We start from the raw sequence: 22,997 nt of genomic DNA on the forward strand, positions 1-22,997 counted from the left end.
ATTTCGAAAACACCTTTTTGTCATTAAGCTCCTTTTCTGTATTGACATTTAATCAACAATCATTTGATTTTAAAACCAGTGCAGCCTATGACTGCGCAGTGTAGCTTCTTACAGTTCGACTTAGATTAGATTTTGAACCGCCGATCTTCTTGGATTAAGTCTTAAAGGCTGTAGTTATTTTATCCTAATCCACAAGTGTACTGAGCCACTCCACATTTCTTTATCATTTGCTAGGAAAAATTGTGTAGTCATATATCGATATGTGCAAACATACATAGAAATAGAGTATATAACACAAGGTTTTTAGTGTTGTATATTATGGTTTGTACAATTCTAACGAGCTTGAAAGTGAATATTATGTATGAGCAACTTTATTCTTCAACACAGTTTGAACTTAGGCAGATTTTATGTAATTTCTTCAAGTTGTCTGCAGGAATAGTTCTCCAAGACCGTTAAAGGACATTCTAAAGCTCTTCTATGGATGCTGGTTTTAGTGCAATTTCACATACCTCACCCTTTTTTCATGTTGGCATCTTGACAGCTACCACTGAGACCATTTCTGATGAGGCTTCAGTGAACAGTAGATGCATCAAGTGAAGGGACAGATACACCTTTCAGGTCTTGTGTCAAACCATTGCTGGACACCCACCTCCAATTTCTTAATGACCTATCTTTCAGGTACTGTTCATTTACTCCAGATATTTTTGTGAGCCTGCCACTTCTTCTTTTCTCCTCTACTTGTCCAGTTTTCTCAAATTGCATTGCAAACAGTGCTGAGATATGCAACTTTTTTTTTTTTTTTAGCTAATTGCGTTCTGGGATTTAGCTTGTTGGTGCAAAAATACTGCTTTGTGCCTGTGAAACTAACAACTTTTGTAACTTCAGCTAAAGAAATGAGAACAAATAATGTTTTTATGACATGCTGCTACTAACAAAGTGCCTAAACATGCATGTTTTCTTTGATAAACCTAATATGTGTACACACAACAGTGTTTCATCCCTTGATTTATGTTTCTTTTTTTCATGTATAAATTATATAATAATACATGAGAAAAAAAGGTTGACAAAAAATGGCTAGATTAAAAAAAAGAAGAAGACTGGACTGAAAAGGAGTAAAAAATCAGCCAGTGTCTAAAGAAAAGCTTTGAAGGACCCTCAGAAAACCTGGAGAATGACTTCTCAAGACCACTTTAAACACAAATCTGAGTCGCCCCAGAGTTTATTACAAAATAAAAATAAACTCTGGGGTGGCTCAGGACTTTTGTACAGTACTGTAGATATTAGATATAAGAATTTAGAAACCAGGGTAGCTAAAGTATATACACAGTATATACACACACAAAAAAAAGAAACAAAAAGATTGTACTGTGAGGCTAAAATCAGCCTTTGCAATTGATATCCTGGATGCATCTTAGGCCTAATATGTATAAATAATTTATATTAAACACGATCATAAAAAAACATAAGACACATCTTGGGAGAAACTTGAATAACGTCTCCTGAAAAACGACATAAGCTGCAAAGTTTAATGTTTAATTCTTTCCCTTTTTCAAAGCATCAATAAAAAAAGCAAAATGCAAGCCACTTCAAAATGTACTTTTAATGTCTGCTTAAAAGGCACAGTAGGCAGCTTTGAGCAGGACAACAATTTAACAACAAACATTACAGAATCATAAACTAAAACTTTGATCTATCATATAAAATCTAAAAAATTTGCTCCAGGAACAAAATACATTTGCATAAAACAAATAAAACACATTCACAGCCGGTATAATGACATGAACACAAATAGGGAGACAGCTTAAAGTTTGGCTGTTTAGTTTTACTACATAAAATCCTTCTACAGAATATATCGGTATGATGAAAAAAAAAACAAAGAAACATTTAGGTTGTAGTGTCAAATGTGATTGAATGTGAACACCTGCTTAACAGATAAGGTACCTACTGCTGGTATATAGTGCTGGTAAATCCAGCAATTTAGTGTATTTTCACTGCTTTCAGAACAGGCAGATCTAAATAAACTACTTTTATTTTCTAGAGACCATAACTAGCACATTCTGTCAAATTAAGACATAAATTATGGCTTAGGAACAAATTTGACAAGATTCCCAACTATAGATTGTTTATTTATAGCATATTAGTGTTTGATATGCATAGAAAATATAACAGAATCTATTTTTTCTAAATCTAACTGTGTAAATTGATTTCCATCATTCCAATGGATAACTTATTCCTATTACATTCAGTGACATATGGAGGATCTAATTCTATCAGTATATCTAAAGTTCAGTAAGGCATTGCAGCATTTATATTGAGTTTTTTGTCATTCCTGTGATATAGTATGTTGTGTGCGTTTACTGGTTTCTTTATGTGCGCATGCAGAAGTATTTATGACACCAATGATAAGGCTTCCTGTTCAAAGCCTCGGCATGCAGAGACGAGATGGAGACCTTGAGATAACTAGAACTATGTTACCTCATGCAGAAGCGGCCCGCTTTTCAAAAGAAACACTCGATTGACTCGTGACTCGATTCAGAAGTTGTCCACACTGTGGCAAGAGTAAAAGAGGAAAGAAGATGTGATCTTCACTCAGAAGCGGACACAGCCACTAGTTTCTTCTGAGCTGTCAACGTCGCTTCCTTCGCACAGGGACTCCTTCAAGAAACGAAAAGAAAAAAAAACCCTCAGTGACATTCACAAGTCAGTTTTCTGCAGCAGCACATTCTCAACTAATGAGCCACTAACAGCGACATAGTCCAGAAGTTGTGTTTTGAGACAGCTCCATTAGTATTTTATCAATATCTAATTAAGGTTTAATTATATAGTGCGTTTCTAAAGTATAATCTTATATACTCAACAAACACCACTGGATTTTCATGATATAATACATGTTGAATAATCGTCTTCCATTAGTTTTAATAAAATTGACTGCATCTATTAAAATACCAAAGAATCAGTATATGACAAAGTGTTTCTGATAAGGTCGCTGTGATGAAACAAAGCTGATATCAACTTTCACTGTGCAAAGGTAATGGAAGATTAGAGAACCCAAAGACTGATAACCACAAAGAATAGACCACTGCGGCAACATATACCGATATGGGTTACAATGAAATGAGTTGAAATACGGCAATCAAAGGTTGACAACAAGTTTCCAAAAATACTTACAGACAGCTGCCTCCTATCCGAGTCTGTAAAGACGGGGTTGGAGCAAGAGAAGGAAGGGAGAGAGAGAAAGACAGATAGAAATGTGGAGAGGGACTGAAGCACTACACCCACAACGCAAGGCCAACAAGTACACAACACATACAAATATGAATATGCATTTTAAAATGTTAACATTTTTAAACTGAAGTGGTTAATGTATTTGGGGGAATAAATTATATTTTTTAGCAGAAAGCTGACATTTCACAGATTATTTTGGGGTTTTAATCAAACTGAATCATCACTTTGGGTTTTTTAACAGTTATGAGATGATTAGAATGTGCGTCTGTCTCTCTGATGTTTGTGTGTCTTTTTCTTAACTCCACAAGGAGCTTTCCTTAGTAAAGAGTAGACATGCTGTTCTGCATATTCAAGCTGTCAGCAGCCTGGCGGTGAGGCAGACGTCATGCAGCACAAACATATGACAGAAACAACATTTGAAGAAAGGAGCAATCCATTCAAGACCCAAAACATGCCCTGAGAGGAGAAGATAGATGGTGGAGGTGGATGTCATGTATGCTGATTGCAACACAGACACCAAAATTATCAAGAGGATCCAAAACTGAGGTGAGAAAATGCCAAACACATGATTACAACTGTGGCGGGACCAATTACGGAAAGACGGTGTGATTTAGAGGGGGATCCTTTAACTATCTCACTAACTTGGCTTTGCCGTTCCTCTGGCATCAAAGCGGATGGGGTGGGGGCAAGCGGTAGCCAGGGCTGGTTGCCTGCGCTGTAGAGCCTGGGCCGCTTGACCTGGTCATGACTGGACAGGGGAGTGTAACTATTCCGGCGATGTATGAGAGTAGAGTCCTTCGGGATTTTACCCTGGTAGAAAATGAGATACCGCAGGTGTTAAACAAAAAAGATCTTTAAAAAAACAACACCAGGGGGCACCTGAAGAGGAACAGCCCAAAAAATTAATAAAAAAAATGCTGCACTCGCCAAACTGATCCAAAGCAAAAGGTAAGGAACTGCTTCCACCCACAAAACATCAATCAACAGCAAAAGCACAGCCCTGATTGCACAGGACAAAAAAACCCACCTGCTTCAACCAAAACCACGACAACACTGGACCTAAACAAGTCAGATAAAACTGCCTTCACAGAAAATTCATAATCTTAATATGAGGACAGACAGTAGAGTAATGACACAGATTAGATCATCCAAGCAAAATAAGCATGCTCAGCAATGTCTTCCTTCAAGGTAAAATATCACTTAACATTCACAGGCTCATAGAGCAAGCCAAGCTGAGGAATTAAGGCTAAAGGTAAAAGTGGTTACAAGACAAGGATATAAGGAAAGGAGGCAAGGAAGCAAAGCCTAATATATACAGGGGGTAAGGTGTGATTGTGCCAAATGAACAGACACAACAAACAACAGCGCATCTTAAAATTATATGCTGAGATTCAGTGACCAATTTAGTGTGAGTAAACAATATGCATATTTTACAAATGATCAACTTTAAACATTCAATGGAACAGTGATGTTCGCCTACTTGTGCAGCTATGTGATTTTCTTTTCCGCTCATTTCAGAGCAACTTACAAGAGGCCGGTCTCGGTGCGTGTTTACTGCCTCCACATTCAGATAAAACATTTCCACTTTACAACCTACAAGATAATAGACAATACATTTACATTATCTTCTCACGTTGCCTTATGTTGTTACAGTGTAGCGATCATCAGGTAAAGACTTACCGTATGCAACAGGGGTGAGCTTGAGAATTGTGTGCAGTGGACATTTCATGTATGGAAGATCCTCTGTGAAATGAAATAAATAGCATACGGGTTCATCATTGTCTGCTCGTGTTGTCTGTAGCATGTGTGTATGTTTGTTTTTATCTCACCTGCACCCTTGTCCAAGAAGTAAGCCAGGAGACAGCGCATCACAGCCTGATGGCAGATGACCAGCACATTGCCTTGTCTCTCTAATTCCATAATAACCGGCTCCAAGCGCTGAACCAGATCTTGGTAGGACTAATGAGCAACAAAAGATCATTCTGGGCTCAATTGCTAACACTTGAAAGGAAATTAACCTTCACAGCTTGAACAACACTGGTAGAGAAAGAAAGTTGAATAACAAAGCAGAATAAAACTACTGCCGCTGTGGCTGCTGATCAGACGCTTTATTGTGAGTAGTAGTTCAAGTTACCTCTCCTCCTGGGTAGCGATAATGATATTTGTCTTGATCCCTCAATGCAAACTCCTCTGGGAATGTCTCCTGGATCATCTCGTAGGTCATCTCCTCACAAACACCCTGGAAAAGGAAAACAAATCATTTATCCTCACGTCACAGCCCACGATGAAAAGAAATGTTTCAGCACAATTTGAAATCTAAAAAAACATAACTGGATAATTTCCCTTGATAAAATATATAAATGTCTCCAAAGAGCTAAGCCAGTTTCAAATATAATAAAGCCCAGGAAACATAAGGTGATCTTGAAGGTTAGTGAAAAATGGAGACCGATTTCATCCTCAGAAAACAGTCATCATTTAATCCTTTGATTTCATACTGTGAATAAATAATGACTTATTTCATGTGACCTAGATCTTTTCAAAGTGTTATAACCCTTTTTATTCTCCTCCGGATGCTGCTTTGACATTAAATGTGATCAAAGGGGCTGAAAATTTCGTTTGTCTTTGACTCTTACCTCTATGCAAACATATTTTATAAGTGTCTTGGAAATAACAGCATAAAGTTTCCATTATTACAAACCAGAGGTCTAGCTGTAAAAATTGCTATAGCTGTGGAGGGTACTGACAGCATCAATCTCATTGAGGATTTTCCACTGTTCATAAGGCACGCCAAGCTCTTCCGCTGTCTGGATCGTCCTTCTCAGTTGGCTCGTCCACACCTTCAAATCTGACAGCTTGTGTTCATCAATGAAACCACGCAGAGCGTGGGCGAACTGGGATGTGAGAGAAAGGGAGAGGCTTCAATTTATCCCTCATTAAGGGCATTTCTTGCTTTATTAGACAGATATTCACCAGTGAGAGTGAAGAAAATAGGAAATTGAGAGGATTAAATCCAATAAAGGTCACAACTCTGGAGTGCATGATATTGCAGTTTAAGAACATCTTATCCCAGTAGCTATCTTCTCTTCAGAAACTGGCTCGACAGTTCATTAAATGAGCATTAACAGAGTGAACGTGCAAAAATCCTACCTGTTTCCCACGAGGGGAAAGTTCAGAATCTCCTCCGATGCGTCCTTCAACATTGTGTTTGCTCTCTCCGTGTCGACACAGGTAGATGGAGTGAGAGTGCACATGGATGTTCATGAGGTAGTAGACGATCTTGCTCTGGATGTAGTCCTGCACCCGGTTCACCAGAAAACGCTGGCCCACGTTTATAACCTTGATAAAAGAAAGGTCCCTGCAAATGCCAATGCAACACGCCAGTGATTTACTGTCGCCATCTAGTGTTTATTTACTAATTTACAAGGTCTAATTCTGCCAATATAACAACTTTACTGTTTGGATTGATAAGAATACTTTGGAGGAACAATAAATGGTAAAGATTCAAATAATGAAAAGCAGTTCATACTTGTCATAGTCATCAGGATCTAAAGGTTGGTAAGTGACCTTGTAGCACTCAATCCGCTTCAGGAAGTCATCCATAACTCTCTCTCTGTGTCTCTCAGGGTAGTCTGGACTCGAAACCTTCACTTCCTATTATGGTTAACACATTCAAACAATATTAGTATCCAGTTCAGTTCTTACATAACGCTGCAGATGGTGTGAATATTAATAGGCAATGGAGTTTGACCCAGACAAAGTCACAGTCAAAGGTTAAATTCATTTAGGTGAGATCATACCAGGATATTAGCAGCAATGACTTCGGGGTCATCACACACCGACTCCACAAAGAACACCTGTCAGAAAGATGGAAACTCAGAGTCAACGTACGCTAAACATTCCTGAAACTGACAATCAATTGTTTTATAACAACAAATTTTACATTGCCATGAACCTAGACAAGAACTTACACAAATACAGGGTAATTAGCATCAACAAAAAACACGACGCATAAATTATGAATTAGTGAGCTTTCCACATGCAGAAAGGCAAATTTAGCTCACTGAGTTTGACTTTTTCCAGTCTTAAACACAGACTGGTAGAACTGGTAGCTTCAAATCTACAGAGAAGAGAGGGAGAGCGAGAGCGATCCTGGATAGCTTTATTTTCCCAAATGTTATCTATTCAGTTAACAGCACCCTGTGAAGTTTGAAAGCCTCACAGTTTAAATTCTGTGAATTTTTGACATCTAATAATAAATATGCTAAATGTTTGAAAGGTGATTTTATTAAAATTATTCTGAAATTTTTACAAAATTTGTAGATATTGTTTTTTTGTAGTTCATTAGCCTCTTTGCTTTTACTCTTCTAGCTGTTTCTTACTTTTTAATAAATGTGTTGCTCCCATCAAATTCAAAATGAGCTCATATTTTCTGTGAAATAATAAATGTCTAAATGCTTGATATGTTTTGCAATTCAGTTTTTAATTTAACATGACTTCTTCAAAATTGGGGTTGTGCATTGAAACTCTTTGTGTAATGTATAAATTGAGCTCATGTAACCTCTGATTGATGATAGCACGTATACTGAACAGAAACCCACAAGGATTAATTAAAGATGGTGATTCAACAGGATCTTGGGAAATAAAGGTCAGTTCAATAATGCTGTTTCCCCCCATGGCGATCGCGCTGTTCAGCAAAATAAATGTGATAAATGTAAAGACTTTTCCATGGCTTCAAGTAATAACTCCAATCTGCACAATACATTTTAAAAGTCCCCACTGGGATATAAATGTGTAAAAATAGCAAATAATTTCACCTTAAAAGCATTCTCCTTCACAAAATCTTGAATAAGGTCTCGTCGTTCTCTTGTTGTGTTTGTTGCATCAAAAACCTGAAAAAAAAAAGGCAAAAACAAAGACAATATTTGTTTGCTCTCTGTGAAATGTTTGTAGGACAGCGTAGGATTAAGACTATCCCAATGCCAGATGTGTTTCTGTTCTGGGTATTTAAAGGAAACGAGCCAACATCGAGACGCCATGTCAATAGAGAAGCATGCACATAAAGACTGAGACACTCACAGCGATCTGACCTCCCTCCTCTGTCAAGTACGCCTTCACATCTTGCAGCGCTACCAGAGCACACTGCCTGCAGCAGAGAAAGCAAACATAGCAGCAGCCAACTATAAAAACCAGATTTACTGAAATCCACCATCATCAAAGTTCACATTCTAGTGTCAGTGTCAGAAATCTGAAAATGTTACAGTAATACATTGTAGATTTCATGAAAAAAAGATTCTTTGTAGGCCCCCCCCACCCAAGTTTTGGATTACAGCTTTCTTCTGTGCATCAAATACAATGGTAAACTGAAAACCCCAACAATTACAAGACATGAAAAACACACATTTTTAAAATCACAAAAAAATGTTTCCCATCTGTCGGCAGTAGGGTTTAGTCACTGACCCAGTTCAATTATCATGTGCAAGAGTTATGAGGTACACAGTGGTAGATTTCTCCTCCAATAAAATGCAGCCACATATAGAGTTTAATTTGTTCTGCTTGAAGGCTGACAAAAAAAAAAAAAAAAAATCAGCTGCAATGTGTCTTTCCTCAAACAATGCAGTTTGGAGGTGGATTTTATCTATTTGGAGGGAGGAATGTTGGAAGGCACAAAACAAAACAGCATTGATTACCATAAGTGATTTTAAAAATACATTTGTTGGTGTTCTTGTTGAGAGTTAAATCAGAATGTTTGTCATTTAGCCAGAGCTTCTAGTCTTGTCACCTTAAGAGTTGAAGCTAAGGGACTGCTGGTGGTAGCTTTAAACACTATACTGCAATATATATATATATATATATATAATACATTTCAAAGTAAATATGAAAATAATAATACAAATAATAATAATAATTAAATTATTAATATATAATATATAATATAAAAAAAAATAGGAAAATAACATGAAATTATAATGCTAATTACAATTAGCATGAATCAGGAGGATAACATTTTAATGAAGTATTTAAACAGCACATATTGATAAGGTTCACTGGTTAAGGCTAAATTATCAGCAGAAAAAAGTTTTATATCTAAATCCTCACAGCAAGAAGGTCCTGTGTTGAAATCCAAAACATTAAACTGGCCTTTCCTCAGGGTTCTCCAACTTCCTCCCACAGTCCAAAGACATGCATCTTAGGTTACTCTGTGATTGTAGATTGATTTTAGGTTCGGATGTGAGCCTGAACGGTTGTCTTTCCGTATTAGCAAAGTGACAGACTGGTATCCAGTACAGAATTGGATAAGCAGTTAAGAAACTGATGGATGAATGGCAAAAAAAAAAAAAGGCACCAAAAACAGAAATTCCAGAGAGGTTTCTTTGTTTGATTAAAAAACAGGCTATTCCCTGGGAATAGCAGAGGGTTGACAGAAAAAATTACTCACATTTCCTTAATTGAACAGTGCAAAGGTTTTGAGGTGCTTTGGTTGCTACAATGGGAGACTTTCTATTGGCAGACAGGCATCTTAAACAATAAAAGCAATTCTTCTGATTTCTACTTGATTGGAGTGAGCTTCTTTTTTTACAGCAGGACAATGACCCAGAGCTCCAAACTATGGAAAAGCTATTCCTAAAAGAAGCAGTGAGCTGGCAATCTGCGTGTAATAGAGTGGCCAGAACAGTCAAAGGATCTTAACTCTTTTGAGCTGTTGTGGGAACAGGTTGATTGTGCAGTGCAAACATTTATCTAACTCGTGGGAGGAAATTCAGGAAGCATGGGGTGAAATTTCTCCAGATTATTTAACAGCTTGAATACAAAAGGTGTGCAAACCTGTGATTACTGCCAATGGATAACTCTTTATACAAAAGGAGAAGTCTGAAGGACAAAATTATTAATTCAAGTACAAATCAGTATTCTAAAACTTTATTTCTAAAGTTGCCAATACACCACACAGCTCAGCTCCAGTTTTTAGTTAACTCATAAGAAAAAGGTAGATTTCACGTGGAACTATTCCTTTAAACTGGTCTTGCTGATACTTTATAATAACAAACACAAAAACTCAGGCTGGATATCCATGCAGGTCCACAGAGGGCTTGTGTCAGCTTCAGAGTGACAGCGGCAGCTTGTTTAATATCTAGGTCAAAGTCAGCACTAGGATGCTGTCAAGAGCCCGTCACATTTTCATGATAGCCATGCATAACACAGCCCATTTCAATCACTACTACCAGATTAGACCAGGAGGAAAAGAGGCCTTTTGTTTTGTTCTTTGTTAATCTTTCTGTTGAAACACTGATTTACAGTCACTAATCACAACCATTTATAGGGCACACTTTGCTGCTTGTGTGTATGTGTATATCAGTTTAGGCTGACTGTGGCTGAATACTGACTGCCGGCCAAAAAAAACAGCTTAGTCACTGATGCAGCAGGGAAATCTGCAAAATATGAAACCGACTAAGGTTGAATGCAAGAAATGTGACACAGCCAGTGAGGATATGACAGTTTTCTTAGTGCTAGATAAAATGCAATGTACATTGTAAAAACGTATTGTGGGCACACGTGTAAAAGTGAACCTTACTTCCTTATTTTCATGGCTTCTTCATTGTCGTGGCGGAAGAAATCATAGGACTTATAAGCTCTGACAGCCTCTCTGCGGTATACGCCCAAGTTAAACACTGAAAAATGAACAAAGGACATTATAAATCTGCCCTGGCTGTGCTGTCGCCTCTCATTTCGGATACACTTGGATATACTTTTGTGAACAACTAAAACCACAAGAATTTAAGTGGCTAAATTTAGCTTCTCTTTGTGGGATCATTTTAGAATAGTTACATTTAAATATTTATTATGCACACACAATGTCAGTGGGGGGAGGTTTAAAAATTCAGCTTTTGCATTTAAACATTTTGCTTTCATTCTAATGTCACTGCTACTCGTTTTTGTGACATATATAATGCATGCCTAAGTGCTGGAGAAGAGATAACACTGATGCTGTTTTTCATGATCTTTAGAGTTGCTTTCCCACATTAACTAATTAACTATCCTGGTTTAACTTCTACAAAGAAGTAAAAAGAAATACAAAGAAGGATTGGAAGCATATGAAAGTTCAATAAAACACACTATGAAATTTTTTAAATTTGCAGATGGCATTAACTGAAACATAATGAGAAAGAAATGTTATGTTCTACCTTTGGTTGGGACTCCTATCCAATTGAGGTAACGTGTGAGTTTCTTGGAGATGTAGGTCTTTCCTCTAGCGGGCAATCCGATCATCACGATCACCGTTGGAGAGTTTGTCATGTAAGAAGCCCATGCTGTGCAGGAAAGAGATGCAAAGAACTGAATGTCAAAGTTAAATGCAAATCATATCTGACTCATAACCAGCATTACAATAAAGAAAAACATGTTTTAAACAGGCATGCCAGTGCTGCACACACTCCTGAACAGCCAGTCTTATATAACTAGGTCATGTGTATACACAAAAAATAAAAAGTCTCTTTGGGCACAAATATCTATGGAGTGGGTTCAGAGGTGTCATCCGAAGAAATTAGAAGGAGAAACATCCTGGGAGAGAGAAGTAATTTTCTTAAGAATAGCAGAAACCACTGAAGGTTTCAAAGTATTTTTATCACTGGTCATGATTTATATTCTTTTTCCTTTTTTTGCCAATCCAGAGAAATTCATTCCCTGGTAGGTTGGAGACTAAATGAAGCAGCTTTCCTCTCACTGAGGTGATTGTGATTTGGTCAGAGCAACAAGACAAGGTTTTATATTACAAGTGCACCTGCACACTATAAGCAGCAATGCATGAATTAAAACCTACTAAAATCTAATTGGCGTTTACTTACAGCATTTTTTCTCGTTGACTCTGGGGTCTGTTTTCTTGGCTTCTGTGGAGTTTGCAGAGCCATTGTCTCTCTGAGTGCTTGACATATTGGAATCTTCTTTAAGCGCAATTCAGATCAGCTCTCTCTCTCCCTCAGAGGGACATAGTCCAAGTTGGTCTGCAACATGCACGCGAAGGATTAGCCTCAGACAGAAGAGAACCAGAGCTTTGTATGCAAGGTTTTCCTATCGATGTCTTATGGCTTAATGTATCCCCGGCAACATCGACTGCAGAGCAAGCAGCAGGGGAGCTGTGAATGAAGACGAGAAGTACTGCCACATCATCTGTGCACAGGAAAAAATACTTGGCTTAAAAGCACTATATTTACAAATGAGCGAATCATGCGGTGGTTTGCTCTCTCACTCGCTGGGGTGACCGAGTTCACTCTAACATAATTTATACCACAATCCACACAAGACGAACATACAAGAGTCAGTGTTTTACCTGGTAAGGAGGTAAATACGAAGAGACCTGCTTTCGGGACCGCCTCTGAAAGACGCAGTCATGCACCGCAGGACCGGGGATCTCGTGATCTACCGGACACAGAGTTTGCGTCCGCCGGTTCGGTTGGAGGAGCCAGTCTGGTCGGCCTGTCCTTGGTGCTGAAGTGCCTCCTCAGCCGGCTGGTATCGTTCCAAGCTGGAGGTGCGTGTCGACGTTCCTCTACCGTAACGTCAGCCTACGCCAAAGCACACACCCCCTAACCACAAGGGCTCTGCAGAGGATCAGGCGCAAGAGCAAGAAAAGAAAAAGCGCTACACAAAGACTGAAGGGTGAAAATCCTTTTATTTTTTCACCATAAAGCGAAGATTTATTTATTTTTTTACAATAAGCACAACTAGCTTCTTTGCATAGTTATTTTATTCAGCATTACATACCTCATTATAAAATGCAGATAGTGGTCAAAAGACAATGGTTTAACATAACAATTGCTAAAACCCCCAAATAAATAAAACCAACCCAGAATCACAGTGTTCCCTTAAATAATACAAAAGTTTGAAATAAAAGTTCAGTCCTATGGAAAAAAAAAAATTACACATCTGGCCATCTATTTTGATTTACTGGCACGCTTACTTTTACTATATTTAAAAGAAATAACAGTGAATAAGACTAAGCAACCTTTACACATTATCTGATCATTCACATGCCCACATATATGTACAAGAAACATGTGTAAATCTGTCACAGGAGCCTGGAAAGAGCTCAGACCTCAGCTTGCTGCTATTTTTAACCATTTAGAGAACATTCAGAAGTCAGAGGTGAGGCACTGAGTTTGTGGCAACGCTGATGGAAAATGTGATGCCAGGTCAGCTGAGCAGCCAGCGCTGTGGCGTGTGAGAGACTTTCAGAGCATCTCAGGCTTGTGAAGGACTGATGAAGCTCAGTTGGAAGGCACCGATAACAGAGTTTAGTGTCAGTAGCTTTGCACACTTTTCGGCGATGAGAAGATGTCTGCAGTCTCCAGTGTCTGACTGTTAGTGGTTTGTAGTTTTCACCTTTAAGGCTTGATTTTCCACAGCTGGAAATTAAGCAGAGACGAAACAAAACAATTAAAAAGAAAAGGTTAATCATCTTACTGTGCAAAATAATCCATTTAAAAACAGATGTGAAGAGAAAGCGTTTAAAAGACATTTAGAATCACAGTCTCCAATTGTCTCAATCATGGACTGTGGAACCAGTAGCCAGCACATGCAAAATAAGGAGTTAAGACTTGTGAGATTTAAAGTGGAGCCAAACCATGTAGTATTTTAAAAGCAATCAATAAATCTGAATGAAAGAGACGCCAGTGTCATCCTGCCAGGACTGGAGTGATGTGTTCCCTCAAATGAGTGCTTGTATTTTGCACCAGCTCATTTAACCATGTATACAAGGAGTTGTAAAAATTGTGGCAGGAAATGACGGTGTGTAGGATGTTTAGTGTTGTTATTGGTGGGCACAGGCCTGACCTCAGCAATGATTATAATCTATAGCTAGCAAAACTCAAGTAGACTCTTTACATGCTGGTTAAACTTATTAAACTATCAGTTCAATACTTTGGGAAACTCCATATTTACCCCAGCCCGCCCTTGCTGCTGCCTCATTGGTGGATACATATACTCTTTGTAGATGACTGGCTGTTTAAATTTTTGTAACATTCTTTTTCTACGTAATCACAAAATTAAGTGGAATGGTGGATAAGTATACTGGACTCATGCTAACACATATGTCATTTAAAGTGCTGTATGCAGTATACAAATCTTCATGACCCTGATGAAGGCCACAGACTGAAACGAGTTGGTCAAGTTGGTGACTTTACTACAAGTGTTGCTAGAGCTTCGGCCTCTTTAGACTCTTATTGTGCCAGAAACCTTTTATTCTGTTTTCAAAGAAGCCCTATTTACTCTGTATGTATCATGTTTCTGCATTAAGAATAGAGCCAGACACGTGAGGATAATAGCTTTGTTTAGCTTGGAATTGCATTGCATAAAGACAATGTCACACTTTTCTACAGTTGTAAAGAGAACACATTAACATAAGGTTTCTCAATTGCGTAATTCACATATAAACAGGAATTTACAGCAGTTTTTGCACATCATATGCTCTAGCTACATACTAATCAAATAAGTATTATGTGTAGTAAAGATTTGTTAATACTGCTGTCTTCAAGCAACCACATAAATATATATTTCTCACGTGGTTAAGCTACTCATGGGAGTTTGTCACTGTGCAGCTTTAGTTCATGTTTTTCCTCTTATCATTCACATGCTAAATATTTTGAAATCTCAAAATGCACATTTCCAGCTTGTCTGCCAGATGGCTTCAACCAAAGCAAGGTTTCCAGGTCAACTCTGTAGGCTACTAACAGCTCCAACAGCTAGAGGGCAACATGCAGCTGTACTAGAACTAAATGTACAGCCTGTACTTGAGGCTTGAGTACTTGAGTAGTTGAGGCTTATATGAGCAACAACAACCAGGTTGTACTGATAAAGTTGTATTTTTTTTCTTGAGAGATAAAAACAAAACAAAACATGGAGCCCAGAGTGATCAAGGATGTGCATCTTAAATCATCTATTTTTCTTGTCTTTTTAGGCAAATTTCAACATTTTTCATTATAACTTTACTCACTCTGATGTTGAAGCCAAGCAGGTCACTGACTACGGCAGACACAGCAGAGAGAATGACAACTTTGGTGATGTTATAGATCAGAGGGTTCACTGTGAGACCCAGCAGTCTGAAAGGAGTATCGAGCTCCTGGAAGATGTAAGGAGGAAGAAAATGTTATCTAAGATTTATGACATGGGTACCCATACCCTGAGGCTAAAAATGATCAAAGCCAGAATTTATTAAGGATGAAAAACCACTGACAAAGGGGACTCCACTTGGCCTTCATGAGAAATATAACAATTACATATTGCAATACAATCAAATTTATAGCATATCCTTCAACATAAAGTTATTAGGGCCGTCCCAAGGAGATCAGTAGTGAGGAAGAAAGAGTGATTAAGCTGATGGATGTTAGAGAGTACCAACAGAGACATGACAGGGACTGAGGAAAGAAAAAAGAAAAAGAAAGAAAAATCCCCAGCTCACTGCAAAGTTATAATATTATAATTGCATTCTCTACACGGACTGCATAACAACCTTGACTGGGAACTGCATTTAGTTTCAGTGAAAATTTGGGCTTACCTTCATTAGTTTTGTAGCTAGCTTCAAAACATTATTCACAATACTGAGTTCTTCTTTCTTATTGGGCTTTTTCTCCATCCTGAGATACAAATTGATCTGGAAACAAAAACAGTTTTACACCGTGTTAATGTTACAGTGAAGGCCAAATAATGTATTTAAACCTACATTAAATCAATGGACTAATCAGCCAGAGAAATAGCCTGGAATCTTGTGTCTTTTCCAGCCTGGGGGGGAGCTTTACCTGCTCAGTGAGCAGCACAGAAGAGTTACTATACTTGGAGTTGGTCTCTGAACCCAGCGTGGCGAGCCTTAACAGAAAGAGGACGAGAGAGGCGCACCACACCATGAGCTCCCAGTTCATTAGAGACTCTAGGAATGTCTTGTGGCTTTGCAGAAGCTGAAAAAAGAAAGCAACACTGCTTACATTTATTGACCCCGGCTTTGTTGTGAAAATTGGATTTCTTTGCACCTAACAGAGCATATAAACTACTTTCCATCTTAGCTTCATGGCTTATCTTCAGTAGGGTAATACGATTAAATGGTTGTATGTTTTGAGGCCATCTCCTTGCTATTTGATCTCCGTGCTAGAATCGCAGTATTTGCACAAAATTATCAAATCAATGTTCTCCCATACGACTGACCTGAGCACAAATGATGAATGAAATGGAAAGTGCTAAAAGAAAAATAGTGGAGACAATGACGTCAACGGAGCGCTGCGGTCCTCGTCTCTGCGAAGCACAAACAAATCAATGACGCACAGTTAAAAAGACAAGTCTACACCGAGCAAAATGTTGAAATAAATTGAGATTAGGAGTGTTTTGGCAGGAAAATACAAACCCGGAGAAAAGATCGAAGCGACAACCACATCTTTATATTCTGAACTTTCTTCAGCCTGAAATGGGGAATCTCAGATTTCTTGGCTTTGCGAGCTGAAGTTAGGTGGCTAAAGAACTTGGCAAATAAAAGTCTCTGTTGGGCAGACATAAAATAACACTGTGATGCACTGCAGGAGAGCTAAAACTGATCACAGGATGCAGCACTGAAAACATCTTCTAGTAAAAACACAACTTATATATATAAATGATGACAAGGTAGCAGAGAGACAGAATGGCTCAAACAATTTGTCCAGTCAACAGTAAAAAAACACAAACAAACAACAAAAAACCTAAAAAACTTGCACATTTTGAGAACCCAGGACAGTACATTTTTGTGATGTGCATTTCCTGAATCACCATTCACCTGTTTGTATGTTCTCTCAGCCACGCACATCATGAAGAAGAACAGCCCCGTGAGGCAGATTCTTTGCACTGTCGTGATGAAGAAAAAGGCATGAGCTTGTGTATTTAACGGCCCCACTGCTATTTCTATCAGCTCTGACAGAGGCAGGGAGCTGAGGCCCGGCATGTCCAGACGCTGAGCCAAGCGGAAGGCAAAGGGCAGCAGTGCCAGAGTGACAGTGATGAGCCCGCCAAGAACGAGATAGCCCATTCCCTGCTCTACTAACTTCACCTGGTAATAACAAACACAAGAAGGGAGGCGTTTAAGACCAGAGACATGTGCTGGAATATTTTTATGCAATGAAAGCTACAGTCTTTCTTGGACTCTCTTGACAACATATTTTACACATTTACCTCAGACTTTGAATATTTCTTCCATTATCTGTGTTTGTCAGTTTGCCACATTTGACAGCTAGATGTTCAAAAGAGTCAGAATAACAAATTCTGGCACAGTAATGAGGTAAAATTTGGCTCTTAATTTTTGCCTGGCACTTTATTTTTTGCTCTATCCGTAGAATTTGAAATTATTTCAAGATCTGACCGTAGCTGTAATTATTAGGAAATTGTTTGCTTACAAATGTGCATTATGCTGGACTGGCTGTTAATAATATAAAGAGGAAGGTGTGTACCCGTGTGAGGATGATCCCACTGATCTCCAGTACTGACATTTCTGCTTTCTTACACTCGCCCTGCTCCCAAATGATGGCACTGACACGATCCTTGGATGGGTGACACGCCTGCAGCCAAGACAGCTGGTTCTGAAACGAAACACCACAGACAACATCCTGTTCACAATTCATGCATGTTTAGTGTGTAATCTAATCGGCAACAGGCCTTTGAAGTTGAAGCTTAACCACATGTCAAGACTTTTGAGACTGCTCATAATTTTATAAAACAACATATTTAGTCACAACGTCCAGAATAATGTGTAGTATTTAAGATGTGTTTGCATTTACTCCAGTGATTGCTTGTTGTAGGCTTTCATCCTCGTCATCGCTGGTCAGAGTGTCGTTTTGTGGGAGGCTCATGCTGGCGTTGCACCTCCCACTATCGTCACTGTCACTGCTCCCTGTGGAGGGAGGGCCTTGGAGAAGCTCCTCCCACATTGTGTCATCGGTGTCAGAGGCAGGACGAGAGCCCACGCTCGGCCTGAGACGCTCCACCTCACGGGGCTTCACCTTGATAAAGGCTTCACTCCCGTCCTGAGCAAATTAAACCAGAGGCAGTGTTCTGTATGCGACATTGAAGTTACTTCACATCAAATCTCTAAAACAAAACTAGACAAATTACTATTAAATAAACTGCTAATTCAGTGCCATCTCTGAAGCAAAGCCTAGAATTGTAATTTGCATCTTCCACATCAGGCTTTATTAATGTATGTGCTTCTTAAATTCCCCAGAAGCTTGCTGTACATTAAAAATCCATTAAGCAACTTTGATGGTATACAGTGAAGTTTACCTGAGGCCTCGGTGTAATTACGGGGTCAGACTTTTGGTTTCTTTTCCGAATAGACGGTAGTGATGCAGGAGCTGTAGTGGTGTTTCTTTCACTGTGAAATGGTATTTGTGTTACTTCCAGCGGTTGTATTCCTTCCTCTTCCTCACTGGAGAGCTCATCAGAATCCCTAAATCCTGACCCTCCTTTGTTCTGTAAAGGGTTAGTTGCCGATCCAGCCAACAGAAAAAAAAGAAAAAAAAAAAAAAAAATTATAGACTTATATAACAATATGAATGATATATATATATATATGTATATATATATATATATATATAATATCTATATATTATATATATATATAATATATATTATATTTAATATATATATATATATATAATATTAATTGTTTTAAAGCATGCACATGAATTTTACAAACACTGACTACTATATATATATGCATGTATTATTTATATGAATAAATTCTTACAACAGCACAAAGCCAGAGGAGGTAGACTTACACCTAAAAGCATTAACAGGATGGTAAATCTATATCAAGCAAGCAGACCATATTTACAGTTCAGTCATTTAGACACAGCAATTAAAAATACTTTTTAAGGGAAATTTCAAACTACTTTGGCACTTATACATCCATCCCTCCATCCATAACCTATCCACCACATCTGACTGACATTTTTTGACTCTAAAGATCGAGTAGAGATGAGAAACTGTACCATTCTCTCCTCTTTCCTGTATAAATGCTGGTTTTCTTCAAACTGCCAGCAGCCCAGCAGCTCCGCCTCCCCACTGTTGTTCTTTTCTTCAGATTTCTTCAACCCTCTGTTCTTTCTTGGCCTAAAGGAGAGAAAGTCAAAAGACAAGTCAAAGGTAAATGATGGTAATTACCATCTTTTGACATTTTTATTATTTACATTAGTATATTAAATAATGACATTATAATTAGTTTATATTTAACATGCACAACAAAAGGGATTTTCATGTGAGATCTGTTTTCATGTACAGCATAACCTGGGATGTGAGAGCCACATCACATATTGTACATGAAATACGAAGAAAAGCAGTTAATACAGTAACTCTCTCAAAAGCAAATGAAAGAAAATGTAGCAAATGATCAGTGTCATGAGAAGTCATACTGAATATTACAGTTTTTTATATGGAGATGTTGTTCATAATAGTTATGTAACCTTAAATAAGTTAACAATGATAAGGCAAATCTCACGTGACAACCTCTGAGGGACTTGACTTCATGGTACAGGTGCATGTTTAGGAGTAGTGTTTCGGGTCTATCTGCATGTTTAACATGGAACTTTATGCATGAGCCACAAGGAGTGTGAGTGTGTTTCTGTGTTAGTCTAACCACTAAATGCGTGCAGCGCCTAACAATGAGGAAACTACCTCCTTCTGCGCGTGGGGCTGGTGGTATTGCTGGCAGCTGGACTGCCTGAGGGCCACCGGCTGGACTCAGTCGACACAATCTGGCAGTGCACGGTACCCAGCAGCAGCATCAGACACATGGGTCCAAACACCTCGCTGGCAGTCGCCCTAGGGACCTCGAAGTACAGCAGCACCGCTGCCACTGAGGGGAGCAAAACATTTTGCAACAGCAAACAAAACAGTCTCTTAGGGGAGACATTATAACAGAATTCATGCTTACTAATGAGGTCTCTTCTGTGCTCCTCAGGTGTGATGGGTAACAAGTTTAGTGTTGCATATAAATGAATGTAAGCTGTGTTGAATAGCTGGCGAATTGAGCCTGCAGCAATAGATCTAACTTCATGAACCACAAACAGAGCATATCGAGACCTGTGTACTTTCTTCAATTAAATATACGTAATCAAACAACCTAAACAAAACCAACAAAATCAAACTTATTTGGAAAGGAGTGTGCATGTGTCTGGGTGCTTGCAGGCAACAATTTGAAGACACAGTCACAGTAAAGTACTCCTGATGTTTCCACTAATTGCTTTCAGGGAGTTAAGGTGGACTGGAATTAATCAGTGAGCGGTTGTGAGAGAGGGCATGCTGCTTTTTTGGCGGTGGTTAGTGCATTTCTGCAGCCCATATTTTGAACTGTTGGCCAAGGGGGCGACAATCCAAATGACACAACTGAAGAGTTTTTATGTGTCATGTGGCAGCTGCTGTGTGACGGTAAGGCTCCACGCCATTTAAACCAGAGCTTTCTTGTGTTTCTATTATCAGTATTAGAAGCAGAATCGGAATACTTGAATCCCACAGTTGGTCACGGTTGTTCCAAGACAGTGAGATCAGTAACTAACTAAACTAAATCAAATAATATATTAAAAAGTTATAAAATCTAACAAAATAGTCTATTCTTGCATAGATCTGCAACTAACACATATTTCAGTAATTGACATAAAGCAATTTGCCCTTGGGAAATTATTAACATTTTTTCTGATTCTGTGTATTTTGATTAAAGAAATAAACACAAAGACGCATTCAGCCATTCGGTTTGGTTAGCTCTTCCAGCACACGAATGCTGACTTATGCTGTTAAAGAAGAGTTTTCTATTCTTCACTGAAACTCTTCTCTAAGCAGATACAAAGTTATTTATCCAGTAAATTAAAAACTGTTCTGATGCATGGAACCTGGTTTAGGTTGAATGTCTACACTGATGTTTGAGTTGAGGTCAGTCTTGTTTTAAGGCTATAGTTGCAAGATGAGTGGTGGTGAGCTAACCTTGCATAATGTAGAGCATGAGGATACATGAGGAGATGGACATGGAGGTCACCTGGATCCACCACTGGAAGAAGAACGGGAACAGCAGCACTCTGACCAGACCCTTTCGAGTCAGCGCTGTCCATGGACTCTCTGGTTTGGCTTTGCTAAATGTAGATCCTGATGGGATGAAAGGGGTGGTCTGTTAAAACTACATTTACTAAGTGATGGAGCAAGGTTAAAGTAAAGAAGAGATTAAACAGAGCCAGATAAAGCACTGCACATACATATATACATTGCATAGTTTATCTGCTTGACAAGAAACCTGGAGAAATGTCTCAAATACATTTCAAAACAATTAATGCTCCTTATTCATACTCACCTCTTACTAAATCAACATCAATGAGGTCTGGCTTGATGTGCCCAGTCTTCCTTGGTTTGCTGTCCAAACCCTATATAAATAGTAAGGGCTTCTTACTCAACTTAGAGGTCAAATGCACTAAAAATACACAAACATTTATTCCATTAAAGAGAAAAATGAGTATCTTACATTTAGATCGGCTTTCTCAAGAGATTTCTCCCAGATTTGTTGATCATATGCCCCGATCTATAACAAAATATAATTCTTCTAATTATCTTAATTCAAAGAAAACACAAGAGGTGATAATAACAACTAAATGATCAAACAAAACCATGTCCAGTTAAATCTATGGAAAGCTTGTGTGATATAACCACACTTTTGTTTTTATTTAAATCAATTTTTGTAAGGAGTAAGGGAACAAAGAGGTAAAGGAAATGATTTAATAAATTGTGAGATATAAGGATGTAAATCAGAGCATATGGATTCAAGATTGAATGACTATGAATTAAATTACTACAATTGTAATAACAGCCACTTCAAAATAAATCAGATTAATAGTAACAGTAATTAGGTTTAGCAGAGTTTTTAATGTACTAAGTAGTAAACAAGTAAGTAAAGAACCACAAACAAGGCTCATTACATATCTTACGTTATATTACTAGACTTTACTAGTAAAGTATATAGTATAGGTTTGTAACAAGTGATGAGTTTCTAAGACTTTCCTAAATGACACTAACTGTACTGGATGTGTTGCGCTTACCTTTTCTTGGTACCAGGCTATTGTTGCCATTGTTATTAGACAGGGGAACCGGTCAACTCGGATCAGGTCATTTCACGGTAAAGAGAGGAGGAGTGTGGAGAAATCCAGATGTGTTCCCTAATCAGATATGGTGCACGGACACAATGCTGAAGCTTGGAAAAAGCAGAACTTAAACGAGAGGCCCGCAAGGGAAAGCAGAGATAAAATGAACGCGTTTTGGTGTGAAACAAGCACCTGTGTATACACAGGTGCGCTAAGGGTTAGCTAAAAGTAGCCAAAGTAATTATCTGAAATTATTTTTTACCTGGAATTAAACAGCACGGTAGCTTTGGCACAAACTGGAAGAAACCCTTTCTGATCATTACAAACTGCTCGTTAACACTTTCTTGTCATCAGTTTCGGGTCGCTGCACGCTGCAGCGTCTTTTTGTGCAACTGAGCTAACTACTAGCGCCGATTACAGCTTACTTTACCTCTTCCGGTAAGTTTCGACGCGGATAATTTCTGAAAATACTACATTTTAACAGCTCTTCTGCTTTCACACATATGTCTACTTGTTTATTTAAGCTATTTTACACTTTTTAGCCCATTCTTCCGCTTCCCTTTTCCTGGGTTTGTTGTTTTTCTTAAGTTGGATCCTAATATTCCCTGAGGTTTGTCTATCAGGTGGCCATTTCAGGTTATTCAAAAGAGAAACCCCTTT

General features: G+C 38.4%; 2 protein-coding genes across 7 annotated transcripts; both read right to left on the bottom strand.

The window, feature by feature from the left end:
* Nucleotides 1-1,065: 1,065 nt before the first annotated feature.
* pfkfb2b (6-phosphofructo-2-kinase/fructose-2,6-biphosphatase 2b) lies at nt 1,066-12,674 on the bottom strand. 5 transcript variants are annotated; one of them, XM_014332275.2, is made up of 16 exons: nt 12,063-12,180; nt 11,403-11,528; nt 10,793-10,889; nt 8,302-8,368; nt 8,040-8,114; nt 7,023-7,079; nt 6,752-6,876; nt 6,373-6,580; nt 5,970-6,116; nt 5,360-5,464; nt 5,055-5,184; nt 4,906-4,968; nt 4,754-4,818; nt 3,868-4,035; nt 3,169-3,191; nt 1,066-2,655 (listed from the first exon to the last, which is right to left on the bottom strand). In XM_014332275.2, exons 1-16 carry the CDS (start codon nt 12,145-12,147, stop codon nt 2,586-2,588), a joined length of 1,611 nt encoding a protein of 536 aa, XP_014187761.1. In that variant the 5' UTR covers nt 12,148-12,180; the 3' UTR covers nt 1,066-2,585. The 5 variants fall into 5 exon arrangements, 4 of the variants coding, with proteins under 4 accessions (XP_014187761.1, XP_014187763.1, XP_014187762.1 ...); XM_014332277.2 differs by lacking the exon at nt 3,868-4,035; XM_014332276.2 differs by lacking the exon at nt 3,169-3,191.
* A 597-nt stretch (nt 12,675-13,271) lies between these two features.
* On the bottom strand, nt 13,272-22,885 carry phtf1 (putative homeodomain transcription factor 1). Of its 2 annotated transcripts, none has more exons than XM_042218994.1 (17): nt 22,600-22,885; nt 22,296-22,412; nt 21,725-21,781; nt 21,557-21,626; nt 21,196-21,354; nt 19,894-20,074; nt 19,212-19,332; nt 18,502-18,690; nt 18,000-18,245; nt 17,673-17,801; nt 17,006-17,275; nt 16,604-16,735; nt 16,408-16,494; nt 16,008-16,163; nt 15,767-15,862; nt 15,206-15,331; nt 13,272-13,619 (listed from the first exon to the last, which is right to left on the bottom strand). In XM_042218994.1, the coding sequence occupies exons 2-17, from the start codon at nt 22,323-22,325 to the stop codon at nt 13,599-13,601; spliced, it is 2,070 nt and encodes a 689-aa protein (XP_042074928.1). In that variant the 5' UTR covers nt 22,326-22,412; nt 22,600-22,885; the 3' UTR covers nt 13,272-13,598. The 2 variants fall into 2 exon arrangements, with proteins under 2 accessions (XP_042074928.1, XP_042074927.1); XM_042218993.1 differs by having other exon boundaries at nt 22,296-22,447.
* Between the last annotated feature and the right edge of the window lie 112 nt (nt 22,886-22,997).

This window comes from Haplochromis burtoni, unplaced genomic scaffold (genome assembly GCF_018398535.1).
Source record: "Haplochromis burtoni strain Fernald_Lab_line unplaced genomic scaffold, NCSU_Asbu1 Contig_26, whole genome shotgun sequence".
Classification (NCBI taxonomy): Eukaryota; Metazoa; Chordata; class Actinopteri; order Cichliformes; family Cichlidae; genus Haplochromis; species Haplochromis burtoni.